The sequence below is a fragment of the Perognathus longimembris genome, unplaced genomic scaffold (genome assembly GCF_023159225.1).
Source record: "Perognathus longimembris pacificus isolate PPM17 unplaced genomic scaffold, ASM2315922v1 HiC_scaffold_5437, whole genome shotgun sequence".
In the NCBI taxonomy this organism is placed as follows: Eukaryota; Metazoa; Chordata; class Mammalia; order Rodentia; family Heteromyidae; genus Perognathus; species Perognathus longimembris.
Genome location: NW_025960864.1, coordinates 72,538 through 93,872, shown reverse-complemented (window position 1 = coordinate 93,872; position 21,335 = coordinate 72,538). Strand labels below are relative to the sequence as shown.

At 47.7% G+C, this 21,335-nt stretch overlaps 1 protein-coding gene and 3 non-coding genes across 4 annotated transcripts; all 4 read right to left on the bottom strand.

The window, feature by feature from the left end:
* Positions 1 to 3,796: 3,796 nt before the first annotated feature.
* Positions 3,797 to 14,613, bottom strand: LOC125345242 (nucleolin-like). The gene is made up of 14 exons (XM_048337456.1): positions 14,431 to 14,613; positions 13,266 to 13,382; positions 11,291 to 11,771; positions 9,899 to 10,093; positions 9,009 to 9,095; positions 8,679 to 8,820; positions 8,142 to 8,266; positions 7,392 to 7,515; positions 6,652 to 6,785; positions 5,653 to 5,776; positions 5,391 to 5,524; positions 4,866 to 4,992; positions 4,373 to 4,590; positions 3,797 to 4,271 (listed from the first exon to the last, which is right to left on the bottom strand). The coding sequence occupies exons 1-14, from the start codon at positions 14,446 to 14,448 to the stop codon at positions 4,183 to 4,185; spliced, it is 2,115 nt and encodes a 704-aa protein (XP_048193413.1). The 5' UTR covers positions 14,449 to 14,613; the 3' UTR covers positions 3,797 to 4,182.
* Positions 4,664 to 4,791, bottom strand: LOC125345244. The gene has a single exon (XR_007209713.1). It is a non-coding gene; the product is annotated as a small nucleolar RNA SNORA75 (small nucleolar RNA).
* Positions 5,218 to 5,299, bottom strand: LOC125345246. The gene has a single exon (XR_007209715.1). It is a non-coding gene; the product is annotated as a small nucleolar RNA SNORD20 (small nucleolar RNA).
* Positions 8,903 to 8,973, bottom strand: LOC125345245. The gene has a single exon (XR_007209714.1). It is a non-coding gene; the product is annotated as a small nucleolar RNA SNORD82 (small nucleolar RNA).
* Positions 14,614 to 21,335: the final 6,722 nt, after the last annotated feature.

The following is a 21,335-nucleotide window of genomic DNA, read 5'->3' as shown; positions in this document are numbered from 1 at the left end:
CTATCCCCCACAAAGTCGAAGGAAAGGCCAAATTTGCACACCCAGACAGCTACCGCTCCAGCTGCACCTGGAGACCACTCTCTACAAGTCATTGTCTCTCCACAAGCCAGGGCTCATGCCTGGTAGTAGGAAAGGTTCATAAGGGCTGAGACTATGGCCTCATGGTAGTGTTCGCCTCCCATACATGAAGCCCTGGGTTCGATTCCTCAGCACCACATATATAGAAGTCAGAAGTGGCACCGTGGCTTCAAGTGGCCGAGTACTAGCCTTGAGCAAAAAGAAGACAGTGCTCAACCCCAGAACTGGCAAGAAAAAAGCTTTTTAGGTCAAGTGGCAGAACTCACCATCAGATACCCATGTATGCCCATAAAATACCAAAAGGCCATTTTGTTACTTCAACTATATTAAATCAAACTAATACACTCAGGAGCACATTTGTCTTGGTCTTGAACTCAGGGCCTGGGTGCTATCCCTGAGTTCTCTGGCTCAAGGCCAGTACTGTACAACTTTGACCCACAGCTCCACTTGATCTTCTTAGTGGTTACATCAAGAGAGGTCAAACTCTCCTGCTCAGGCTAGCTTGATACTCGAATCTCATCATCTGGAGTAGGCAGGGTCACAGGCCTGAGCCACATTTGTAATCCTGTCAGATGTTTTAATTCTGCAAGTCTTGATAAAATATTTGAAGAGCTTCTGTGGCATTTTTTTTTTTTTTTTTGCCAGCCCTGGGCCTTGGACTCAGGGCCTGAGCACTGTCCCTGGCTTCTCTTTGCTCAAGGCTAGCACGCTGCCACTTGAGCCACAGCGCCCCTTCTGGCCGTTTTCCATATATGTGGTGCTGGGGAATCAAACCTAGGGCTTCATGTATATGAGGCAAGCACTCTTGCCACTAGGCCATATTCCCAGCCCTTCTGTGGTATTGAGATCTCATGTACAATCTGCTGTGCACTCACTGAGCTACAGTCCAACCCAAGAACCTTTTTGTGCTGTGATTCGGGGTGGAACTTGGGGTCTGCACTTTTGCTGAGCAGTCTTCCCCTTCAAAGCTAACACTCTTATCATTTGAGCCACTGCACTACTTCTGGCTGTTCTAAACGTGAACTGTACCCAGGCCTTGGCTAGTTTCAAACTGTGATCCTCAGATGTCAGCCTTGAGCACCTAGGATTACAGATGAGCCACCACCATCCCCAGAACCTTGCAAAATAAAATTTGGTTTCCTGGGCTACAAAAATTACTTTGAGGACTAGAAGCACATGTCAGTGATTGCCCACTGAGTGAGAACAAGGGTTGGACTCAAAGCTAGGCAGGGCCACACCCAACTCAAGGCCATAAACGTCTCAAGCAAACCACATGGTGTTAAAAAAAAAAAAAAACACCCTTGGAAACATTCCTAAGATTCAGTTCCAGACACCCAGAGGAATCCTTATAGTCACAAAATGGCAGTTATTTTAAACAATGTCAAGAACTGTCACCAGCAATCTGATGTATTCAGATTGGAATTTGCTATCTGGGCAGAAGTCTCAGACCATACCTCAAAGCCTACACAAGTTGATTTTGCATGCTGGTCTTAGGGCCTGCACAATTCCTCACCTATCGTGGGAGCTAGGTTCCAGAGAACCCCACAACAGGGGCCAAAGTAGGAGTCAGTTGCCCTTTATGTGAACCTTGACATACAGGGCCCATTATTTGAGCTTCACGGACTTTTTTCCCAGGGCTGTCTTCAAACCACGATCCTGACACCTCAGTGTAGCTAGGGTGATATGTGAACCACCAGCAACACACTTCCTGGCCATCTCTAGACTCCAACACCCTTTAGGGGGGGGGGGGCAGAAAATGAACTTGGAGGAGAGCGGTACAGGTTCTGGGACAGTCTTTGGGGAAAAAGCTTTGCTTAAAGATTTGAAATACAGAAACTGGATAATTGCTGAGACATGAGGATAATAGTCTGAAGCCAGGTGGAGCAGGACTGCACACAAGTGGGACTGTGGCTCAACTGGCAGAACACTAAGTTCAGAGATGGCTCTTAGGCATGAGTTCAAGCCCAAGGACCAGTACTCCATCAATAATTCCATTCATCTTCCTGCAGATTCCCAGCCTCACCCCTTCAACTGAAGGGAGCTTGGAGGCACACTGGCCCTTAACCCAGTTTACCTCTTGGTCAGTCCCCACACAGTATGGACTCTTGCTGCCACCTGCTGGAAGAACAAGAGAAGGGGTGACAACCATTTCCTTAAAGGAAGTACTTCTAAAATGGCTGGAAACCAGAGGCCAGGACAAGTAGAATTCCAACCTGTCACTGCAAGTCCAGCAGATGTCCTCCTGGAGCAATGGGTTGGACCAAGCAGCTGGACCTGGCACATGCTGGATACCAACACTGGGGGCTGAGGCAGGCGGCCAACCAAGCTTTGCCAGACACCCGTGGCAGCTACTCAAGAGGCCAAGACCTGAGGTTATTTGCTCAGCAACCCGCCCCCACCCCAATAAAACCAGAACTGGGAAATATGTTCAGCAGTGGGTGAAAAAGTTGTGTGTGGGCTTGTTTCTGCAATTAACCAATGTGGTAGTGGCTTGAAGTGGTAGAGCCCTAGCCTTCAGCAGAACCCAGGCACTGAGCTCAAGCACAAGTGCCTTGAGCAAGAGGCAACAGAAGCCAAGGACAAGCTGAAATCTCAGCACCCATACAACAGCAGGGGACAATTTTAACAGCCTCCTTAGGTTGAGGCCTGAGCAAATTAGCAGCATCAACTACATTGAATTCTAGATATTTGGTAATGGCAGTGCTACAAACCTTTGGCTTAAGGGACCCCTTACCAGATGCTCTTTGGCTCATTGGGTGGAGGGGAGGTCAATCAGACTTACTGTGGTGCACACTTTATGGTCACTTTGGGGCAGATACATGGCTGTATAGTAGCATAGCAGTAGTAGTGGTGGTAAGAGTACTGGCAAAGTGTTCACATGACTCATGGCACAGCCCTGAGATCCTTGATAGGCTTTCACTAGTAGAGGCCACCAATGACTGCCTGCCCTTAGGCTAAGCCCTCCCTCCCCTCGGCTCACTGTCCTGCTAGGATGGTCGTTAAGAGCCATGGAAGTGGACAGGCAGTACTCAACTCTGCAAAACCACCAGATTAGAACCAAATTAGCCACCTATGCTAAGGCTGCGTTTCACATTTTTAACTATCCTACTTTATAAATTTGGTATGTTTATTCATCTGCTACATTACTTTCAGGCTGCTGTGTTACAAGTACAAGGCAGCCTGTCACCAAATCTACAACGTGCCAAAAATCCACTGAAATTACTTTTGCAGTGGCTTGAGTCTTGTTTTCTTTCTTCTTGGGCTAGGTGGAGGCTCTTGAGCCTGATGACAATGTTCACTGGAACGGACCATAGAGCCATGCTGCTATTGAGACCATAGTCTTGTCTGGGCTGACTTGGAACCTTGATCCCAGTAGCTAGAATGACAGACAAGGGCAGCAGGTGCCACTGTACTTGGATAATGGGTGAAAAGGGATCTCGTGTGGATAACCACGTGGTGGCTCCCAATCTCAGCCTCCAAACCAGGACTGTGTGCACCACCAGCAGGCAGTACTTAGTGAAAGAAGCACCACTGCAGGCCCATTATGCAGTGCCTGGTTGTCAGGCCCCACACCAGCGTAATAGCAGAACTCGCATGGACACGTGGACGCTAAGTGCAGCAGTCTTCCATGAGCCAGCACACTAGGGGGCAGTATCTGAGGTGGTCAGAGCAGCAGATCAGGCTTTGCCACATTCCTCAAGAAGTGTACGTCTGGCACCAGAGTTTAGGACTTTTTAATTTGTCCTAAAGTCACTGAAGCAAAAAATCATGATAAAACATTCTTTCTTTTACAACCCCAACACAAAAAAAAACTATTTGTAGGAAAAAAATGGTTTTGTACATGGGATGAAACAATATAAATTCAAAACTTACAGATAAGGGTTAGCTCTATCACTCATCTCTTTAAAAAGTTTATATGAATATCCAGTCAAAACCAACAGGGTATCTCTCTTGAAATGTAAGCTCTATGGATTCCAAGTAGACCACAGGCTGCACACCGTCTTGGAATGTCCTCAGAAGGCTCTGTCATTAAACAGGTAACAGAGTAAAAACCTCAGAGTCCTTTCTTTCAAATGGAAGAGGGAAAGACAGGAACGGAAGCAACTACTCAAACTTCGTCTTCTTTCCTTGTGGCTTGAAGTCTCCACCACCACCTCCGCCTCCTCTGCCTCCCCGGAAACCTCCTCCTCGACCTGCAGACGCAGCAAAACAAGAAAGAGGAAGCGGTCGGTGCAACCTGCTCCGCACTACTATCACCCACTCGACATGGCCCCGGGGGCTTCAAAATTCTTACCTCCAAAGCCACCCCGGCCTCCTCTGCCAAAGCCGCCTCGGCCTCCTCTGCCTCGACCTCCAAAGCCACCTCGGCCTCCACCTCGACCCCCGAAGCCACTTTCACCCTTAGGCTTGGCCCAGTCCAAAATAACTTTGTTTCCATCAATTTCACAATCCTCCATGGCGTCCATGACCTCCTTGGCGGCCTCTTCACTGTAGAAGTCTACAAAACCAAACCTACAGCAGCAAAGCAAACAGCACCCATCAGCAGAGTCCCATCCAGATGAGCAGACTCAAGAACTCCATTCGCAAATGTCTCACAGAACACCCCATGTAAAACCAGAAGGTAACATAATGCTTGTTCTGTGAATACACTCTTCTTCTCGTGCGAATCCATAAACTGTCACCAGCGGACAGAAAGGAGCTCAATGAGAAGACATGTGAGAGGCACGCACGCACGCACGCTCCCCCACACGCACAGACCCCCAAGAACACCCCCTGCCATGCCTTACCCTTTGGAGGACCCCGTTTCCCGGTCAGTGACTATTCTCGCACGAATAGAGCCCTCAAATGATTCCTTTAAGGTCTCTTCAGTGGTTTCCTCAGACAGACCCTTGACAAACAATGTTTTGGATGCATCTGTGAAATGAAAATACATTTGTATTTGAAGGCAAAACTCATAAGACATTTTGCGGTCTAGTATTCTTTGAGCAGAAAAGGCAGCTTTGCAACCACCAGCCAAACACAAGCAGCACAAGATCTCAGTGAGAGTACATATACGTAAACCCCCACAATCACAGTCCTGCAACTACAGCTCAGCAGACAAGGAACTCAAGTACAACTTTGTGACACCGAGTTGACATACTGGATCAGAACTTGACTATCTAGAGGAAAATTTTCTAGAAATTTCGTCATTATTGCTCAGAGAAATCAGTCATCATATCCAGTTGTCATTTACTCAACAGCAACAGAAAGAAAAGGCACTCGCAGATTTGCAGGAAGAGTAATTGTGGTGAGTTCTTGCCAACTGAACTTACGGCCTCTGGCATTTGGTGACCCCCTGGGTCCTTGCAGCTCCAGCCTGATGGCTCTGCCCTCAATTTCCCTCTTATTACACGAGTTCAGAGCTTCTTTAGCATCTTCAAACGAAGCAAATTCTATGAACGCATACCTAAGGATAAACAGTCACCACTTCATTAAGAGGACTCCAATGCCAGCGTTTGCACCCCTCAGATTAACAGGATGCTGTTTTACACTGATTGACACGCAGCTAAAAACCACCAAGATTAAAAACCTTACCCTTTAGGCTTGCCATTGGGGTTCTGAGGCACTTTGATAAAAGTTGCCTTCTCAAATACTTCCTGAAGAGTTTCTTCTGTTGCACTGTAGGAGAGATTGCTTAAAACCAGCGTCTTTGATTCACCTGAAAAATTTGTAACGATTACATTTAACACCTTGCTCAAGCACAGCTATACTAATTCATGTAAGAACTCAGCATGTGTCGGCATTGGTGGCTCACACATTGTATTAATCCTAGTTACTAAAGAGGCCTGAGATCTAAAGATTGTCATAACAAAGCCAGCCCAGCAGCAAAGGCTAAGGGAGATTTGTCTCCAACAAACTACCATAAAAACTGGTGTAGAGGGGCTGGGAATGTGGCTTAGTGGCAGACTGCTTGTCTTGCACGCATACATGAATAAACAGAAAGAGCCAGAAATGGCACTGAGGCTCAAGTGGTAGAGTGCTAGCCAGGGACAGTGCTCAGGCCTGGCAAAAAGCAACAATAAACTGGAGTGGAGGGCTGAAGAGTATAACTTATAGCTGAAAAACAACTCAGGTGGGTAGGTGGCTCATGACTAATCCTAAGCTACTCAACAGGCTAAGATATATGGATCGTGGTTCAAAGCACAGGCAGTCCAGGAGACTTCTCTCCAGTTAATCACACCACCCACCTAAAAACAAACTGGAGCTGTGGCTCAAACTTGTAGAGCACTAGACTGGAGAATAAAAGTATCTACCGCGGGCCTGGAGTTCCAAACCCTGCATTGGGACACTAGTGATTCTAACACAACAGCGCTTACTCAGCACCTATCATGATTCCCAATCATAAAACACTTGCAATTTTTTTTTGCCTTTATCAGGGCTTCCAATCATTCCTCCAGTCTGATACTTTCCTGGCAAACTGGAGAGTACATATTTCTGCCTAGACTAACTTCTACTAGCTATAGTTTTAATGTGTGAGCCATTGGGATGCTCAACTCAGTACTGGTAATTTATAAAGCAGAGTGCTATTCTTACCTTTGAATTCTTGTCTTTGTCCTTTCTCTCCAGTGTAATGCAGGGCAATGTTTCGCCCATCAACTTCTGCCCCCTGCTTTTCTTCAAAGGCTTTCTCTGCATCAGCTTCTGTCTTAAATTCAATATAGGCAATCCTGCAATGAGAACAGCATGTTAAGAACCCTCAAACTTGGAATAAACAGACCTTTCCTTCATCTGAACATGCTCACGGCTTATTAACAGGATTAGATTCGAGGAAATGCGCAGCTATACCTCAAGTATACACAAGCATACAAGAACCCTGTGCAGACATCAGTAACGCTCATACATCATTGAAACCATATACAATTATCAGCAAGTTACAGAGCACTTGTTTATTGAACCATAATCCTCTAGTCTCAGCTTCATGAGTTGCTAGGAAAACAGGTATAAGCCACTGGTGCCTGGCTAAGTTACACAGCATTTATAAAGTTTCTTATGTTTTGGTTTTAGAGCTTGTCTTTGAAAGCATTCCATGAAGTTTCTTATGTTTTGGTTTTAGAGCTTGTCTTTGAAAGCGTTCCATGAAGTATGTCTACTTGTAGACAGGAAATGAGTGTTATTTATAGAGTAAATTTATTTTGTTAAAGAACAACTGCATGGTGGCATACATCCTTAAATTAATTCCAGCACTCTGGAGGCTGAGGCAGGAGGACTGAATTCAAGGCCAGTCTGAACAGTTAAGAGTCTCAAGTGATTAAAAGAAAGTGACAAAAACATACCCTTTACTTTTCCCATCATGGCTGACTACTCTGATTTCCATAGCATTTTCAAATACTTCTTTTAAATCATCCTGAGTAACATTGAATGAGAGATTTTTGGCCAGGAGTGTTCTTGCTGCACGAACTACAAAAGAAAAAAAACACATTAAAGACATAGTTCCACTGAACTGAGATCCCATGACAAAGCCATGTATAAAACAATGAAAAAATATAAGCAGTCGCCAGTGCTGATATCTGAAGAATGCTGCGACCTACTGCAAGTATGTCTAGTGTAGCAGTGCACAATCTTTGCACTGTAATACCCATGAACACATGAAAAAGGACATAAAGCTTAACAACCTAGTAAGTTTAAGTGAGGAAAAGCCTAGTATTCTAATACATCTCAAATACATGTTTGACCATCCTTAATGAAAAACAAACTGAGAATAACGCCAATACCTGGCCTCATTGCAAACTGCAGTTATGTGTCACCTTACCAAGACACCATCTACAATTATCTAAGGCTCCTATAAGGTGCACATGAAACTGTCAAACAGGACCCCATCCCAAAAATCAAGTACACGAAACAATCCAATCCAAAATCTGAAATATTGCTTCATCATGTAATCCTGTGCAAGTACTCAACCCCTGCCTAAGTTGGGTATTTCTTTGACATTATGAGGAAGAAGACCAGAGAGAAGAGTAAAGGCATTTTCCCAGAAAGCCTAGTTCCATGGTCTGACAGACACATCAGAACCCCAATACTCTTACCTTTCTTACTGTCTCTTCCTTTGGGTTTTTCTAGTTTAATTTCATTGCCGAAGACTTTTAAGCCAGTGAGTTCCAAGGCTTTTTCTAGGTCTTCAGCAGATTCAAAATCCACATAACCAAATTTCCTTTAAGGTGAAAATAGCAAAATTACAGGTAGGAAAAGTGAAAGACACTTGCCAATATTAATGTAACAGAGGCAAAAAAGGCTTGAGTGACAAAAAAAACCCTCCACAGTACTAACCAAGAGTGTAGACTCAAGAATCAGCTACAGAACAAAGTTCATGATAAACATACACGTTTAACAATGCATAGCAATAACTTGTGAGGGAATCTATGATACAAACTACTCATATATATTATTTTTAAGGCCATGAACACCAAATTCTGAAAACTAGTATTTTATATTATACTAGTTGTGTTTCTGCATACAAATTTGGAACTTATAATTTGGTAATCTGTTGATAGCTGACCTTATTTGCATATTCAAGGTTATCAGATGAATAGGAAAAAACATCAGATGATTCCGGTGTAACTTACCTGTTTGTACCAGTTCTGACATCCACAACAGTAAGATCATTTTTAGCAAAAAGTTCACTGATGGCCGTTTTTAAGTCTTGGACAGATTTGTTTGGGTTCAGGTTTCCAATAAAGAGATTAAAAGGTGTGGTTGGTTCTGAGCCTGTATAAAGAAATGAACTGTTGTTAGTATACTTATAGACCACAATAAAACTTAGCACAAAATTCTCAGCAATAGCACATTAGCACATCAGCACCATACACTGTAACATCAGGTTTTCAGTATTAAGTCCCTGTGTTATTCATCATTTGTGCTCTACTTCAGTTCTACCTAACTGTGCTGCTGGTTACCTTCCACTTTCTGTTTCTTGGCTTCAGGAACTTCCTTTTGTTTGCTCATTTCCTTCTTTCGTTTGCCAGGTGCTTCTTTAACAGGCTCTGTATAAAATTAAAAACAATGTCACCCTTAGCTAGACACATAAATCCCCCCCCTTAAACTCTAAAGTGGGACAAGATGACTCATGTGTAGCCTTAGCTACTCTGGGAGACTGATTAGTTTGAGGTTAGCTAGGGTACACAAAATATTCTTCTTGGGCTGGGAATATGGCCTAATGGCAAGAGTGCTTGCCTCGTATACATAAGCCCTGGGTCAATTCCTCAGCACCACATATATAAAAAAGACCTGAAGTGGTGCTGTGGCCTAAGTGGCAGAGTACTAGCCTTGAGCAACAAAAAGCCAGGCCCCTGAGCTCAAGCTCAAGCCCCAGGACCAGTGGGGGAGGGGAGAGAGAAAAATCCAAGCTCCAAGACTGAGAAAATAAATAAAAATTGGGAATCGGGGCTGGGACTATGGCCTAGTGGCAAGAGTGCCTGCCTCCTACACATGAAGCTCTCTGTTCTATTCCCCAGCACCACATATATGGAAAACGGCCAGAAGGGGCGCTGTGGCTCAGGTGGCAGAGTGCTAGCCTTGAGTGGGAAGAAGCCAGGGACAGTGCTCAGGCCCTGAGTCCAAGGCCCAGGACTGGCAAAAAAAAAAAAAAATTGGGAATCGTGGAGAGCAGTCTTATCCCACAAATAGGAGGACCACACCATTAACTCAAAAAATAGTACAAGCCAAAAGGGCTTTCTAGAGGCATCGTATCAAGTGGTATATTTGACTACTAATTGTACAAGCAGAGTTCAAATCCCATACCATCAAAAATAATTAACAGGTTAAAATATATTAGAACTTATACTACCTTCCTCCTCTTCTTCCTCTTCATCTTCTTCCTCATCCTCCTCTTCATCCTCCTCCTCTTCATCCTCATCTTCTTCATCATCCTCATCTTCTTCATCTTCCTCCTTTGCCACACTCTTGGCTTTCACAGGAGCAGCTTTTGCAGGTGCTTTCTTTCCTTTTGCTGGTATGGTATCCATAGCTTCTTCTTCAGACTCTGAAAAAAACACCCAGTCAAAAGCTCTATAGACAAACATGAAGAAAAGGCAACATGGTCCCCCTACATGCTATTACATAGGTAAAATAACCTTAGGACTCAGAAGGCTGAAATTGGAACACATCTCCACAGAGAAAAACCTGTAACAGTGACTCACAAGACACTATGCTGAAATGAACTTGATTGGGGGACAAGAGGGAAAAACCCAGTAAGGGTTAACACTGTCCCCAAAGAAATGTTCCCACTACCTGACTTATGTAACTGCAACACTTCTTCATACCACCTTTATAGTAACAATTTAAAAAGAATTAGTCCTTGGCAGCACAGCTGGACAGTGGTATGTACCTTGCCCTCCCAGTTATATGAAGAGGAGCTAAGTCTAAGATTCCATTTCTCTTACCCTATCTCTAAATAACCAGCTCATAAAAGGGCCAACAGATGGCCCTATATGAAAATCCCACTATTGTCAAATAAGTAAAAGGGTGCTTTGCTTGCAACTGCTGCTCCCTTCTGTACATAAGCATATTTTGCCTTGTTCAGAAAAGAAAAAAATGATATGGCCTACTGGCAAGAATGCTTGCCTCCTATACATGAAGCCCTGGGTTCAATTCCCCAGCACCACATATACAGAAAACGGCCAGAAGTGGTGCTGTGGCTCAAGTGGCAGAGTGCTAGCCTTGAGCAAATAGGAAGCCAGGAACAGTGCTCAGGCACTGCGTCCAAGGCCCAGGACTGGCCAAAAAAAAAAAGCCCTAATTATCTTAAACATGTAATTCATGACACACTCAACTCTCACACCAAAATCTCCATTAATACTATCCTGTATGAACTGGGCTAAGGTGGCTCAAGGCTGTAATCCTAGCTACTCAGGAGACTAAGCAGGGAGGAAAGTCCGTGAGACTTATCTCCAATTATCTACCAAATGTCCCTAAGTAGAGCTGTGGCTCATATGCTAGAGTGCTAGATTTGAGTCCCTCTCCCCCAAAAAGCCCAGAGACACAGGGCTCGGTTTCTGAGGGGGTCAGAATATTGTCCTATATGGAGGGTGATGCTTGTGGCTGACGCCTTCCCTATGTGGTAGATAGAATGCCAGCTGAGTGAAAGCTGACAGCAAGAAGGAAGCAGAGAAAAAGGGTCAGCACTACTAGTACAAGGCATCCTGCAAGCAGAAGCCCAAGACCTTCCCAGGGAACTCACCCTCCTCCTCCTCATCGTCGTCCTCCTCATCTTCCTCATCCTCATCTTCGGAGGCAGCGGCAGCAGCTGCTGTTTTCATCACTACTGGCTCAACCTCATCCTCATCCTCTTCGTCCTCCTCTTCCTCATCACTGTCATCCTCTTCCTCATCATCTTCCTCTTCCTCCTCATCATCTTCCTCCTCCTCACTGTCTTCCTTCTTGGCATTCTTACCATTCTTTGCTCCCTTAGCAGGAGTGACAGCACCTTTTTTACCAGGAGTTGCTACCACTGCTTTCCCTTGGGTGGCTCCCTTCTTGCCAGACACTGCAACTGCTTTTGCTGGAGTGGCGGCCTTCTTGGCTGGGGTGGCTGCCGCCTTCTTGGCTGGAGTAACAGCTACTTTCTTGGCAGGTGTGGCCACTGCAACCTTTTTTGTTTGGGTAACAACCTTCTTCGCTGGAGTTGTAGCCTTCTTGCCTTTCTTTTGCGGGATGACAACCTTGAGGATAAATATAAAATATTAAGTATGTTTGATATATTCAAAAAGGGTAGGTCAGCATGATCCTTGGTTTAGGACCATGTGTCAAGACACATAGGACCTGGGCATGTCCTTGGAGTTGTCCGCATGTTAGCGACTTCAAATTACCCAAACATAAGAAAACACATCCCAAACCTTGTGAATCCTGAGTTCCTCTACCTCATATTTTTTTAAACAGCACTTGTAATGTGGCAATGCCAACCTTACATGTTATTTCAAGGACTACAAACCCTCAGAAATTATTCAACATCTTTCAAATGCTCTTAGGATCAACTATTATTGTCATGCTTTGACATCATTTGGGTTTCCTACAGTGGTGATGGCAGTTGTATGTTGGCTGGTAAGGGAGATTGGTTGAAAGGTTACCTAAAAATAACTCACAAAAAAGGCACTGATGGGTCACACCTGTAATCCTAGCTATTCAAGCTGCTGAGATCTAAGGATTATGGCTCAAAGCCAGCCTAGAGAAGGAATCTTGAGAATCTTATCCACAATTACCAGCAAAATGGCAATGTGGACCTGTGGCTCAAGTGACGGAGCACCAGCCTCGAGTTCAACCCCAAGAAAGGCTCCAAAAAAGATGTGGCTCAGGAAGTAGAGTGCTTTCCTAAAAGTAATAACATTGGGCTCATCAGTATTACTGAAGGAACAAATTCTTAAGAATAGGGTTAAATATGAACGAGTGGGCTGATTTTAGCCTGTGTCCTCCTCCCAAGCAGGAAGCTGAGTTCAAACTCAAGTACTGCAAAATCATTAAACAAGGCCAAATAAGGCTACCTTTAGCCCACCCATGAGATATTAATTGACCAGTTTCACTAAGATTATATATGGGGAGGAGGGTATGTAGCTCAGTAGAACACTTGCCTAACATGCACAAGGCCCTGGGTTAATCCTCCATCACTACCTGAAAGATGATTACTCTTGCCTGGAGAATGGGAATCTGGCATGCTTTGCTTATTCTCACATCTCAATACAGATGTCCACATTTTTTTTGCCAGTCCTGGGGCCTGAACTCAGGACCCGAGCACTGTCCCTGGCTTCGTTTTCCTCTGGCTAGCACTCTACCACTTGAGCCAGTGTCACTTCTGGCTTTATATGTGGTACTGAGGAATCGAACAGAGGGCTTCATGTACACAAGGCAAGTACACTTGCCAGCCCCATATCTCCACATTTTTGAGTGTAGGACTAAATGAACACGGGAAAACTGGCCTGGTGTAATGAGTCACTAGAAAGTATCACACCAACTGTAATACACATGTAAAGTACAACCACTACTATATCTTATATGTCTCTCATATACCTTCACACAAACGGTTATCAATGTGTCAAGTGTCCCTGAACTATTTCAACAGGTCTAATACCAGAACAAAAAACTTTGGCAACCATTTTCAGATAAAACTACCTTTTTGTACTCGTCAAATTCCTACAATTTTGCTGTATGTGGAATAAAATTACCTCCTCTCCACTGCTTTCATCTTCTTCGTCATCTGACATTTCTTCATCTTCACTGTCTTCTTCTACCTCCTTCGGGGGAGGGGCCATTTTCTTGGATTCACCTTGATTTTTACCGGCCTAGGAACGGACATGTACAACATCACACCTCCATCACATTTTGGGCCATCCACTTGGGGTTATCGTTCTCCACAGTGAAATGCAAATCACCTCTTTTCTTAAAATCCACTTCCTGCTGCCAAATACAACTCCTGCGGCCAGCGCACTACATTATTCCTATCAGATTTTGCAAAAAAAAAACAAACAAACCAAACCCACCTAGAGATTTGCTTCAATGACATCTAAAAGAAATCACCTCTCTTTTTTTAACCTTAGTTTAAGGACATTCTCTTTAAAGCTTAATTAGTTGGGGTGCTTCGGTGTGTTCTGTACTTTTGCCCGGACTACCTTAACGGAAACTTAAATATATATGTGTATATATTTAACAAATTCTCCTTTAATGGGACTAGGATCGTCCCAAGGCTTTCCTCCGGCAGGTGAACCGCCCCGCCTCCCCCAAACCCCCGAGAGGCCCACGTGGGGTTTTACCAGGGAAGCCACCATGTGCCCGCAGCTCGCCACGGCCCGGGGCGCCCACCACGTGCCGGTCCTTCCCGCCCAGTCCCCCCACCTCCCCGTACCCGCGAGGCCAGCCAACCCCACTGTTGCCCCTCCCCAGACAACCGGCCCCTCGGAGACCCGCGACCCGCGCGGCGCGGCCCACGTGGCTGCCCGCGCGCGCGACCACGTGCGCCGGGAGGCGGCGCCCCGCTCGCCGGAGTTTGGCCTCGTCTCCCTCCCGCCACCCCCCTCCCACCGCGCGCCCCGAGGCCCGGCGTCCCCTCCCCACGCTCCGCTCGGAAACCGTTCCCTTCCGCCTTCACCCACTAACCACCACCAACCCCCCCCCCGCTTCCACATTCCCCGTACGAGCCTCCGCTCTTCACCTCGGCTTCAAGTAAACCAAACGCCGCGAGATCTCCCGCTACTCGCGCGAGACTTCCTGCAGCATGGCGCCCTCGGAACGCGCCCGGGACGGCGCGCAGGCCCTCCTCCCCGCGGCACCGCGCGCGCGCCTTCCTTAGAGAGTAGGCCTCGACGATTCGTGCTCGCGCCCAAGGCCTCCTACCTTTGCAAGCTTCACCATGATGGCGGGTTACGACCGCGGAGGGTGCGGGGACGAGGGGTGCAGACGAGCCAAGAAGGATCTGAGAGACGTTGATGGCCGCCACGGATAATGGAGAAGCCGGAGCGCGAGGGACTGACTGCCAGCTACCGCTCGCGTCTGAGGCGAAAGACTGAGCCTGCCCAGTAATCGCCTCTGGAAAGGCGACGACGGCGCCCTCGTGACTCCCTCTCGGCCAATCAGAGCTCGCGTCTGTGCCTTGAGCCAATCGCCAGCCTCTAACCCGAGGCTGAGCGGGGCGGGCTCGGGTGGCGGGGAGGGGGAGGGGCCTGGCGGCGGCGCCCTGGGGGCGGGACCAGCTTTGTGCGAAGTCGGCGCTGACTGGTTCCCGGGCACGCCGGTCTCCGAGCTTTCCTGCGCTGCGTGTGCTGCCGGCGCCTGCGCGGTGGGGACCTACGAGTTTGGCGCCGGCTGGAGTGCAGAGCGCGGGGGCGTCGGGGCGGCGCGATTCGTCTCTAGGCCCCGCGTGCCGCATGGTGGTGTAGACCCAGCGGTGGCCTTGGAGTTCTCCGGAGGGCCCCCCCCCCCCGCCGCGGCGGCCTCCCGGAGGGCCCCCGGGGGTGCCGGAAGTGGAGACCGCATTGCGCACGTTGGCCCTTCCCGAGGCCCTGCGGGTGTGTCGGGGGCCGGGAACCCCCACCCCCCCCCACCCCGGCCGTGCGGGGCGGGAGCCACGAGGGGAAGGCGGCCGCTCACTCGTGAGCCGTGCGCGGCCGGCCCACTGCCCTCGGGTGGGTGGCCTCGCGGCGTCGGCGCTCTTCCCCAGGTGGCAGGCTTGGGGAGGGGGACTTTCTGGCGGTGCCGGGGTGATGGCGTGGTGGGGACAAGTACTGGGCCTTCTGGCCACTCACCGCCCTCCTGGGAGCGTGGGACTAGGCAGTCCTCCCGTCCAGAGAGCCCAAGGAAGCCAGGGGCTTGGTGGTTCACGCCCGTAACCCTAGCTACTCCAGAGGCTGAGATCTAAGGACCGTGGTTCAAAGCCAGCCTGGATAGAAAAAAAAAGGCCCCCTTGTGAGTTCAAGCCCCCAGGACTGTGGTGGGCACACACACACACACACAGCAAACCTAAAGAAAAGGCCTCTCTATGGAGGGGGTGGGTGGGGGAAAACGACACAGATTGCCTTTGTAATTGTGTTTGGGCCTGTGGTTGGGGTGGTGGGGATGAGGGGCTTTATTGGTACCGTATTAAAGCAAACCAGAGTGTGTGTGCTTCCATTCCTAGGCTATTTCCTGGACATCTGATATCTTTCTACAAAATCAGGATGCCTTCAGCTGAGACAACACTAGGTTACCAAACACCCTTGGAGATTTTTCATTCCAATTCCGTTGGGTCCCAGGATTTTCTGTTTTCTGAGAACAATCAAGTTATTTTTGCGTGTGTGTCCTGGCAATAGGACGGAAACTCAGGGCCCAGGCATTATCCTTAGCTTTTTTTTTTTTTTTGCCAGTCCTGGGGCTTCAACTCAGGGCCCAGGGCAGTGTCCCTGAGCTTCTTTGGCTCAAGGCTAACACTCTGCCACTTGAGCCACAGCTCCACTTCTGGCTTTTGTGTGTGTGTGCGTGTATGTGGTATTGAGGAATCAAACCCAGGGCTTCTACCACTGAGCCACATACCCCCCCTCCCCTGCTTTCTTGTGCAAGGCTGGTGCTCTACAACTTGAGCCACACCTCCACTTCTGGCTTGTTCTGTTTAATTGGGTATGAGCCTCAAGGACTTTTCTGCCTGGGATGCCTCAGTCCTCAGATCTCAGCCTTCTGAGTCGCTAGGATTACAGTCATGAACAATTGGCTCCAATCATCTTTTGATTTTTACCAGCACGCCAGAGTTTGAGAACAGGGGGGCTGGGGATATGGCCTAGTGGCAAGAGTGCTTGCCTTGTATACATGAAGCCCTGGGTTCGATTCCCCAGCACCACATATACAGAAAATGGCCAGAAGTGGCGCTGTGACTCAAGTGGCAGAGTGCTAGCCTTGAGCAAAAAGAAGCCAGGGACAGTGCTCAGGCCCTGAGTCCAAGCCTCAGGACTGGCCAAAAAAAACTGTGAGTTTGAGAACAGGAAAAGCACAGCTGCCTCTAGGAGCCTGAAGGATGCTTTTAGGTTGAGTGAGGGTGGAGGAAGAAGAATGGCAGGAGCAAGGATGGGTGGAGAAAGACCCTCATGTTTCAAAGCCAGCCCAGGCAGGAGAGTTTGTGACATTCATACCTCCAGTTTATCTCTTAAGAAAGCTAGAAGAGGGCTGGGGATATGGCCTAGTGGCAAGAGTGCCTGCCTTGGATACACGAGGCCCTAGGTTCGATTCCCCAGCACCACATATACAGAAAACGGCCAGAAGCGGGCGCTGTGGCTCAAGTGGCAGAGTGCTAGTCTTGAGCGGGAAGAAGCCAGGGACAGTGCTCAGGCCCTGAGTCCAAGGCCCAGGACTGGCCAAAAAAAAAAAAAAAAAAAAAAAGAAAGCTAGAAGAGCTGAGATCTGAGGATCACGGTTCAAAGCCAGCCTAGGCAGAAAAGGCCATTAGACTCATCTCCAAATAAGCACCAGCCAACCCGAAGTGGCTCAAAGTGGTAGAGCTCTAGCCTTGAGCAAAAGAACTAAGGGACAGTGCCCAGGCCCTGGGTTCAAGCCCCAGGACTGGAAGAAAAAAAACCAAAAAGCTAGAAGTGGAGCTCTGGCTCAAGAGTACCAGCCTCAAGTGCAAAAACTAAGGGACAGCACCCTTTAGTCTCCAGAAATGAGCATGTATGGACTGCCTTTGGAGTGTATATACTATTCACATGATTGTGTAAAGTGAAAATACATTTAAGATGAATCTTATCAGCTATACTTTAAAGACCCACATTTTGCAAGCCTCCTAAAGAAAATGTGTGAGTGAAATTCTAAAAGCATCAAAACCGTTAGCTAGGATGACAAGTGTGCGCCATCAATATACAGCTTGAGGTGTGTGTGTGTGTGTGTGTGTGTGTGCTGTTCCTTGGGTGTGAACTCAGGGCCTGGGTGCTGTCCCTGAGTTTTGTGCTCAAGGCTAGCTCTCTACCACTTGAGCCACAACTCTACTTCCCAGGGTTTGGTTGGGTTTTTTTTTCTTTTTTGAGGGCGTGTATGTTTGGTTGGTTGGCTGGTGGGGTTTGGTGCTTAATTGGAGGTACTAGTCTCAAAGACTTTTCTGCCCGAAGCTGACTTCAACCACTATCCTTATATCTCAGCCTCTTGAGTAGCTAGGATTACAGAGCCTGGCTTGAAGTAACTATTCTTACAGCTCACCAAAAAGCACAATGGAGAGAAGAGACCAGGCAAGAAAGAAGGGTGGAGGGCAAGCTTCAGTGAGGAAAGGATTCCTGAGCCACAGACCACCTCCTGGGCTGGACTAATTCAAGAACAAGTGGATAATTTGTAAGTAATGGTGTAAGTAAGTACAGGCTCTTGGGCGCAGGGCTTCTCTCAGTCTGGCTTTTCCTGGCACATAACAGGTATTATGCCTGGTCCGTGAGTGGGGTGTGAGTGGGAGAATTAAGGAAGATCCTGTCTGGTTAGAAGAACAGGCTGTCTTTCCAAGAGGAAGGGGAGGAGGGCTAGGTAGGGGTTGGTAGGCACAGAGAGGCAGAAGAGAGATAAGGGACAGTCTTAAACTCTGAAGTGTTGACACGGTAGGTAGCAAAGGAAAGAGTTTTCAGTAAGGATAGTCCTAGCTACTCAGGAAGCTGAGATCTGAGGATCTGGGTTCAAAGGCAGCCTGGGCAGGAAAGTCCGTGAAACTCTTTATCTCCAATTAACCACCAGAAAACCAGAAGTGGCGCTGTGGCTTCAAGTGGTAGAGCGCTAGCCTTGAGCAAAAATGCTCAGGGGCAGCTCACAGGCCATGAGTTCAAGCCCTACAACTGACAAAGAAAAAAGAAAACCAGAACCTGCGCTGGCCTGCAAGTGGGGAGACGGGAAATGTTAGTTCACAGGTGTAGCTGAGCAAAGATGGCCGTGGGCCCTCAGCCGGCCCCGTGGGGGCCTCACCCAGGCGCTAGCCACTTCCATTCCGCCACATTTATAATCTTCCACCTGTTTTTCCTGCCTTCCCCCGCCCCCACTCCAGAATCTGTTTTCCTTTCCTGTCTTTTGTTTTTAGTGTACACTCATTTTACCAAGGGGGTTCACTACGGTATTTCAGACATGCAGATATTGTAGTTTGATCAGAATAACCCTCCTCCCCATCGCTTTCTCTTTCCTCATCCTCCTGTGCCCCCCCCCTTACTGGTTAACAGTATTGAGATTGATTCCTTTGCCATCTTCTCACGGGGTCACTTTGCAGGGTCTTAAGTATTGCAGCCCAGGAAGCTTTGAGCTCACCGTGTCACTGTGTCGCCACCCATAGGAGTTCTGGCATGCACCATCACGGTCAGCTCCGACATCCGCTGCTTCTTGGTTCTTCTCGCTACCCCCAAAGGACACTTTGTAGATCTTATCACTGTCCCCTTCTGTGGCCTCTCTCTCCCTCACCCTCCCTCCTCATGGCCTGACTTCTTCCTTTCTCCTCCCTCCATGTTCTCTCCCTGGATAACCCCTTTCTACCTGTATATAACATCTAGGTATACCCCGCCCGTTGCCCCTCCCCTTAGGGGCAGCTGCAACTCCTTTGCAGTGACTTCTCTGCCATGTGATGGCACCCAAATCATAGCTTCCTATAGGTCCTTTCTTCCTGTCTTTCCCAGAGGCCTGCCAAGCCTCTTCCTCATTCAGACTATCATAGCTTGAGCCTTCCTCCACCCTTGAACAGGGCCTTTTGGGCTCTAATAACAGACACAGCTATCGGCTTTCCTGGCTGAAAGCCAGGAGATGGTCTTCGTCCATTCAGACTGTTATGACAAAGCACCTAAACTGGGTACAACAGAAATTTATTGTGCACAGTTCTGGAAATTCCAGGGCCTAGAAATGCCAAGGTCAAGGTGTCTGTGAGGGCCGGTTCTCAGAGTTGGTACCTTTGTGATACATCTTCACCTGATGGAAGAAGCCAACAGCCCACCTCAAGCCTCTCCTACAAAGGGCCCCCATCTCCTAATGGCCTCGTCCCTTAGCACTATTGATAGGGCTCATGTTTCAGCACAGGAGTTGTGGGGGGCATTAACATTCAGTCCACAGCCCTCATTAACTGGACTATTTTCCTATTCCCACAGCCAGCTTTTCTGAGGCACAAAAACCTTTGGAGACAAACCTCTACTTTTCTACTGCTTTTACTTCAAGCCGTCACCCTTTCCCGCCTGGGTTCATGAGGCAATTCTGTAACTAGTCTAATCTACTTTACCACAGCCAAATTCTTGTAGTTGATAGCTGCAATGACTTCTCATAAATGGCAGGATAAAGCTGGGTACTGGTGGTTCACGCCGGTAATCCTAGCTACTCAGGAGGCTGAGATACGAGGATCAGTTCAAAGCCATCCTGGGCAGGAAAGTCTGTGAGACTCTTATCTCCAATTAACCACCAAAAAGACAGAAGTAGAGCTGGGGCTCAAGTGATAGGCTGTAGCCTTGAGCAAAAAAGCTCAAAGACAGTGCCCAGGCCCTGAATTTAAGCCCCAGGACTGGCACACACATACACACATACAAAAGAAACCCCAACACACACACAGCAGGATATGTAGGCCAGGAAAACCTTTCCATACAAAAAGGGGAGGCGGGCATGGTGCTTGCAATCATTAAAATAAATAATACTTCAGGGCAATTATTTATGTAGAGAGAGATCTTGCTCTGTAGCCCAGGCTGACCTTGCATGACCTAGGCTCATACACTCCTCCTGGTTTAGTCTCCCAAGTAGCTGGAACTACAAATGTGGATCATCATATCCAGGCAGTAAAATGCTTTGGGGGTTGGTTTGTTTCATGTTGTTTTGCTTTTTGGTCTTGGGGCTTAAACTGGGTGCCTGGGCGCTATGGTCAAATCTCTTTTGTTCAAGGCTAGTGTTCTACTGCTCTCAGACCTCAGCCTCCTGAGTAGCTAGGATTTCAAGACATGAGCCACCGCTGCCCAGCTTAGTGTGGAATTTTTATTGCTATGTAAATCATAGGCCATAGTATTCAGCCTTTGTAACTGTAAAATTCATGAGGTATTTTTGTTTGTGCCAGTATAGGGCACCTCAGAACCTGGGTGCTGTCTCTTAGCTTTTTTTGCTCAAGGCTGGCACCCAAATCTGATGAGCTTCTTTGGGGTTTGAGTTGAAAACTGCCCATTTTTTCCTCTTTGGCCTGGGGCGCCGGAAGCCTGCCTCAAGGCAATTTCCTGTTACTCCATCCACAGTGCCCCTGGGAAGCCAAGCAGTTGGTCAGATTTTTATCCCAACCCAAACTGTCCTTCCTCCCTGTCAAGAAAGTAGGCTCGGCTGGGGATATGGCCTAGTGGCAAGAGTGCTTGCCTCATATACATGAGGCCCTGGGTTCAATTCCCCAGCACCACATATACAGAAAGCAGCCAGAAGTGCAAGTGGCAGAGTGCTAGCCTTGAGCAAAAAGAAGCCAGGGACAGTGCTCAGGCCCTGAGTCCAAGCCCCAGGACTGCCCCCCCCCCCCAAAAAAAAGGAAAGTAGGCTCAAGTTCTAAGTAGAATTGATTACCAAGGTTAGAAAGGGGACTATTACAGTTATTTCCATCATAGCTGTCTAGGAGCAGGGTTGGGTCTCACTACTTCCATCAATAAGGATTTCTCCTAACAAGCAACACATTTGGTAACTGTAATGTGGAGGTCAGATCTGGCCAGCGCCATCACTGGCTGTTGAGGGGTGTCAGGTTCACTCCATCTCAGATTAAAGAGAGCAGAAGCCAACTCCATCTTCACTAAGATCTCCCCCGCCCTATCCAGGGAAGTTCCCCTTCG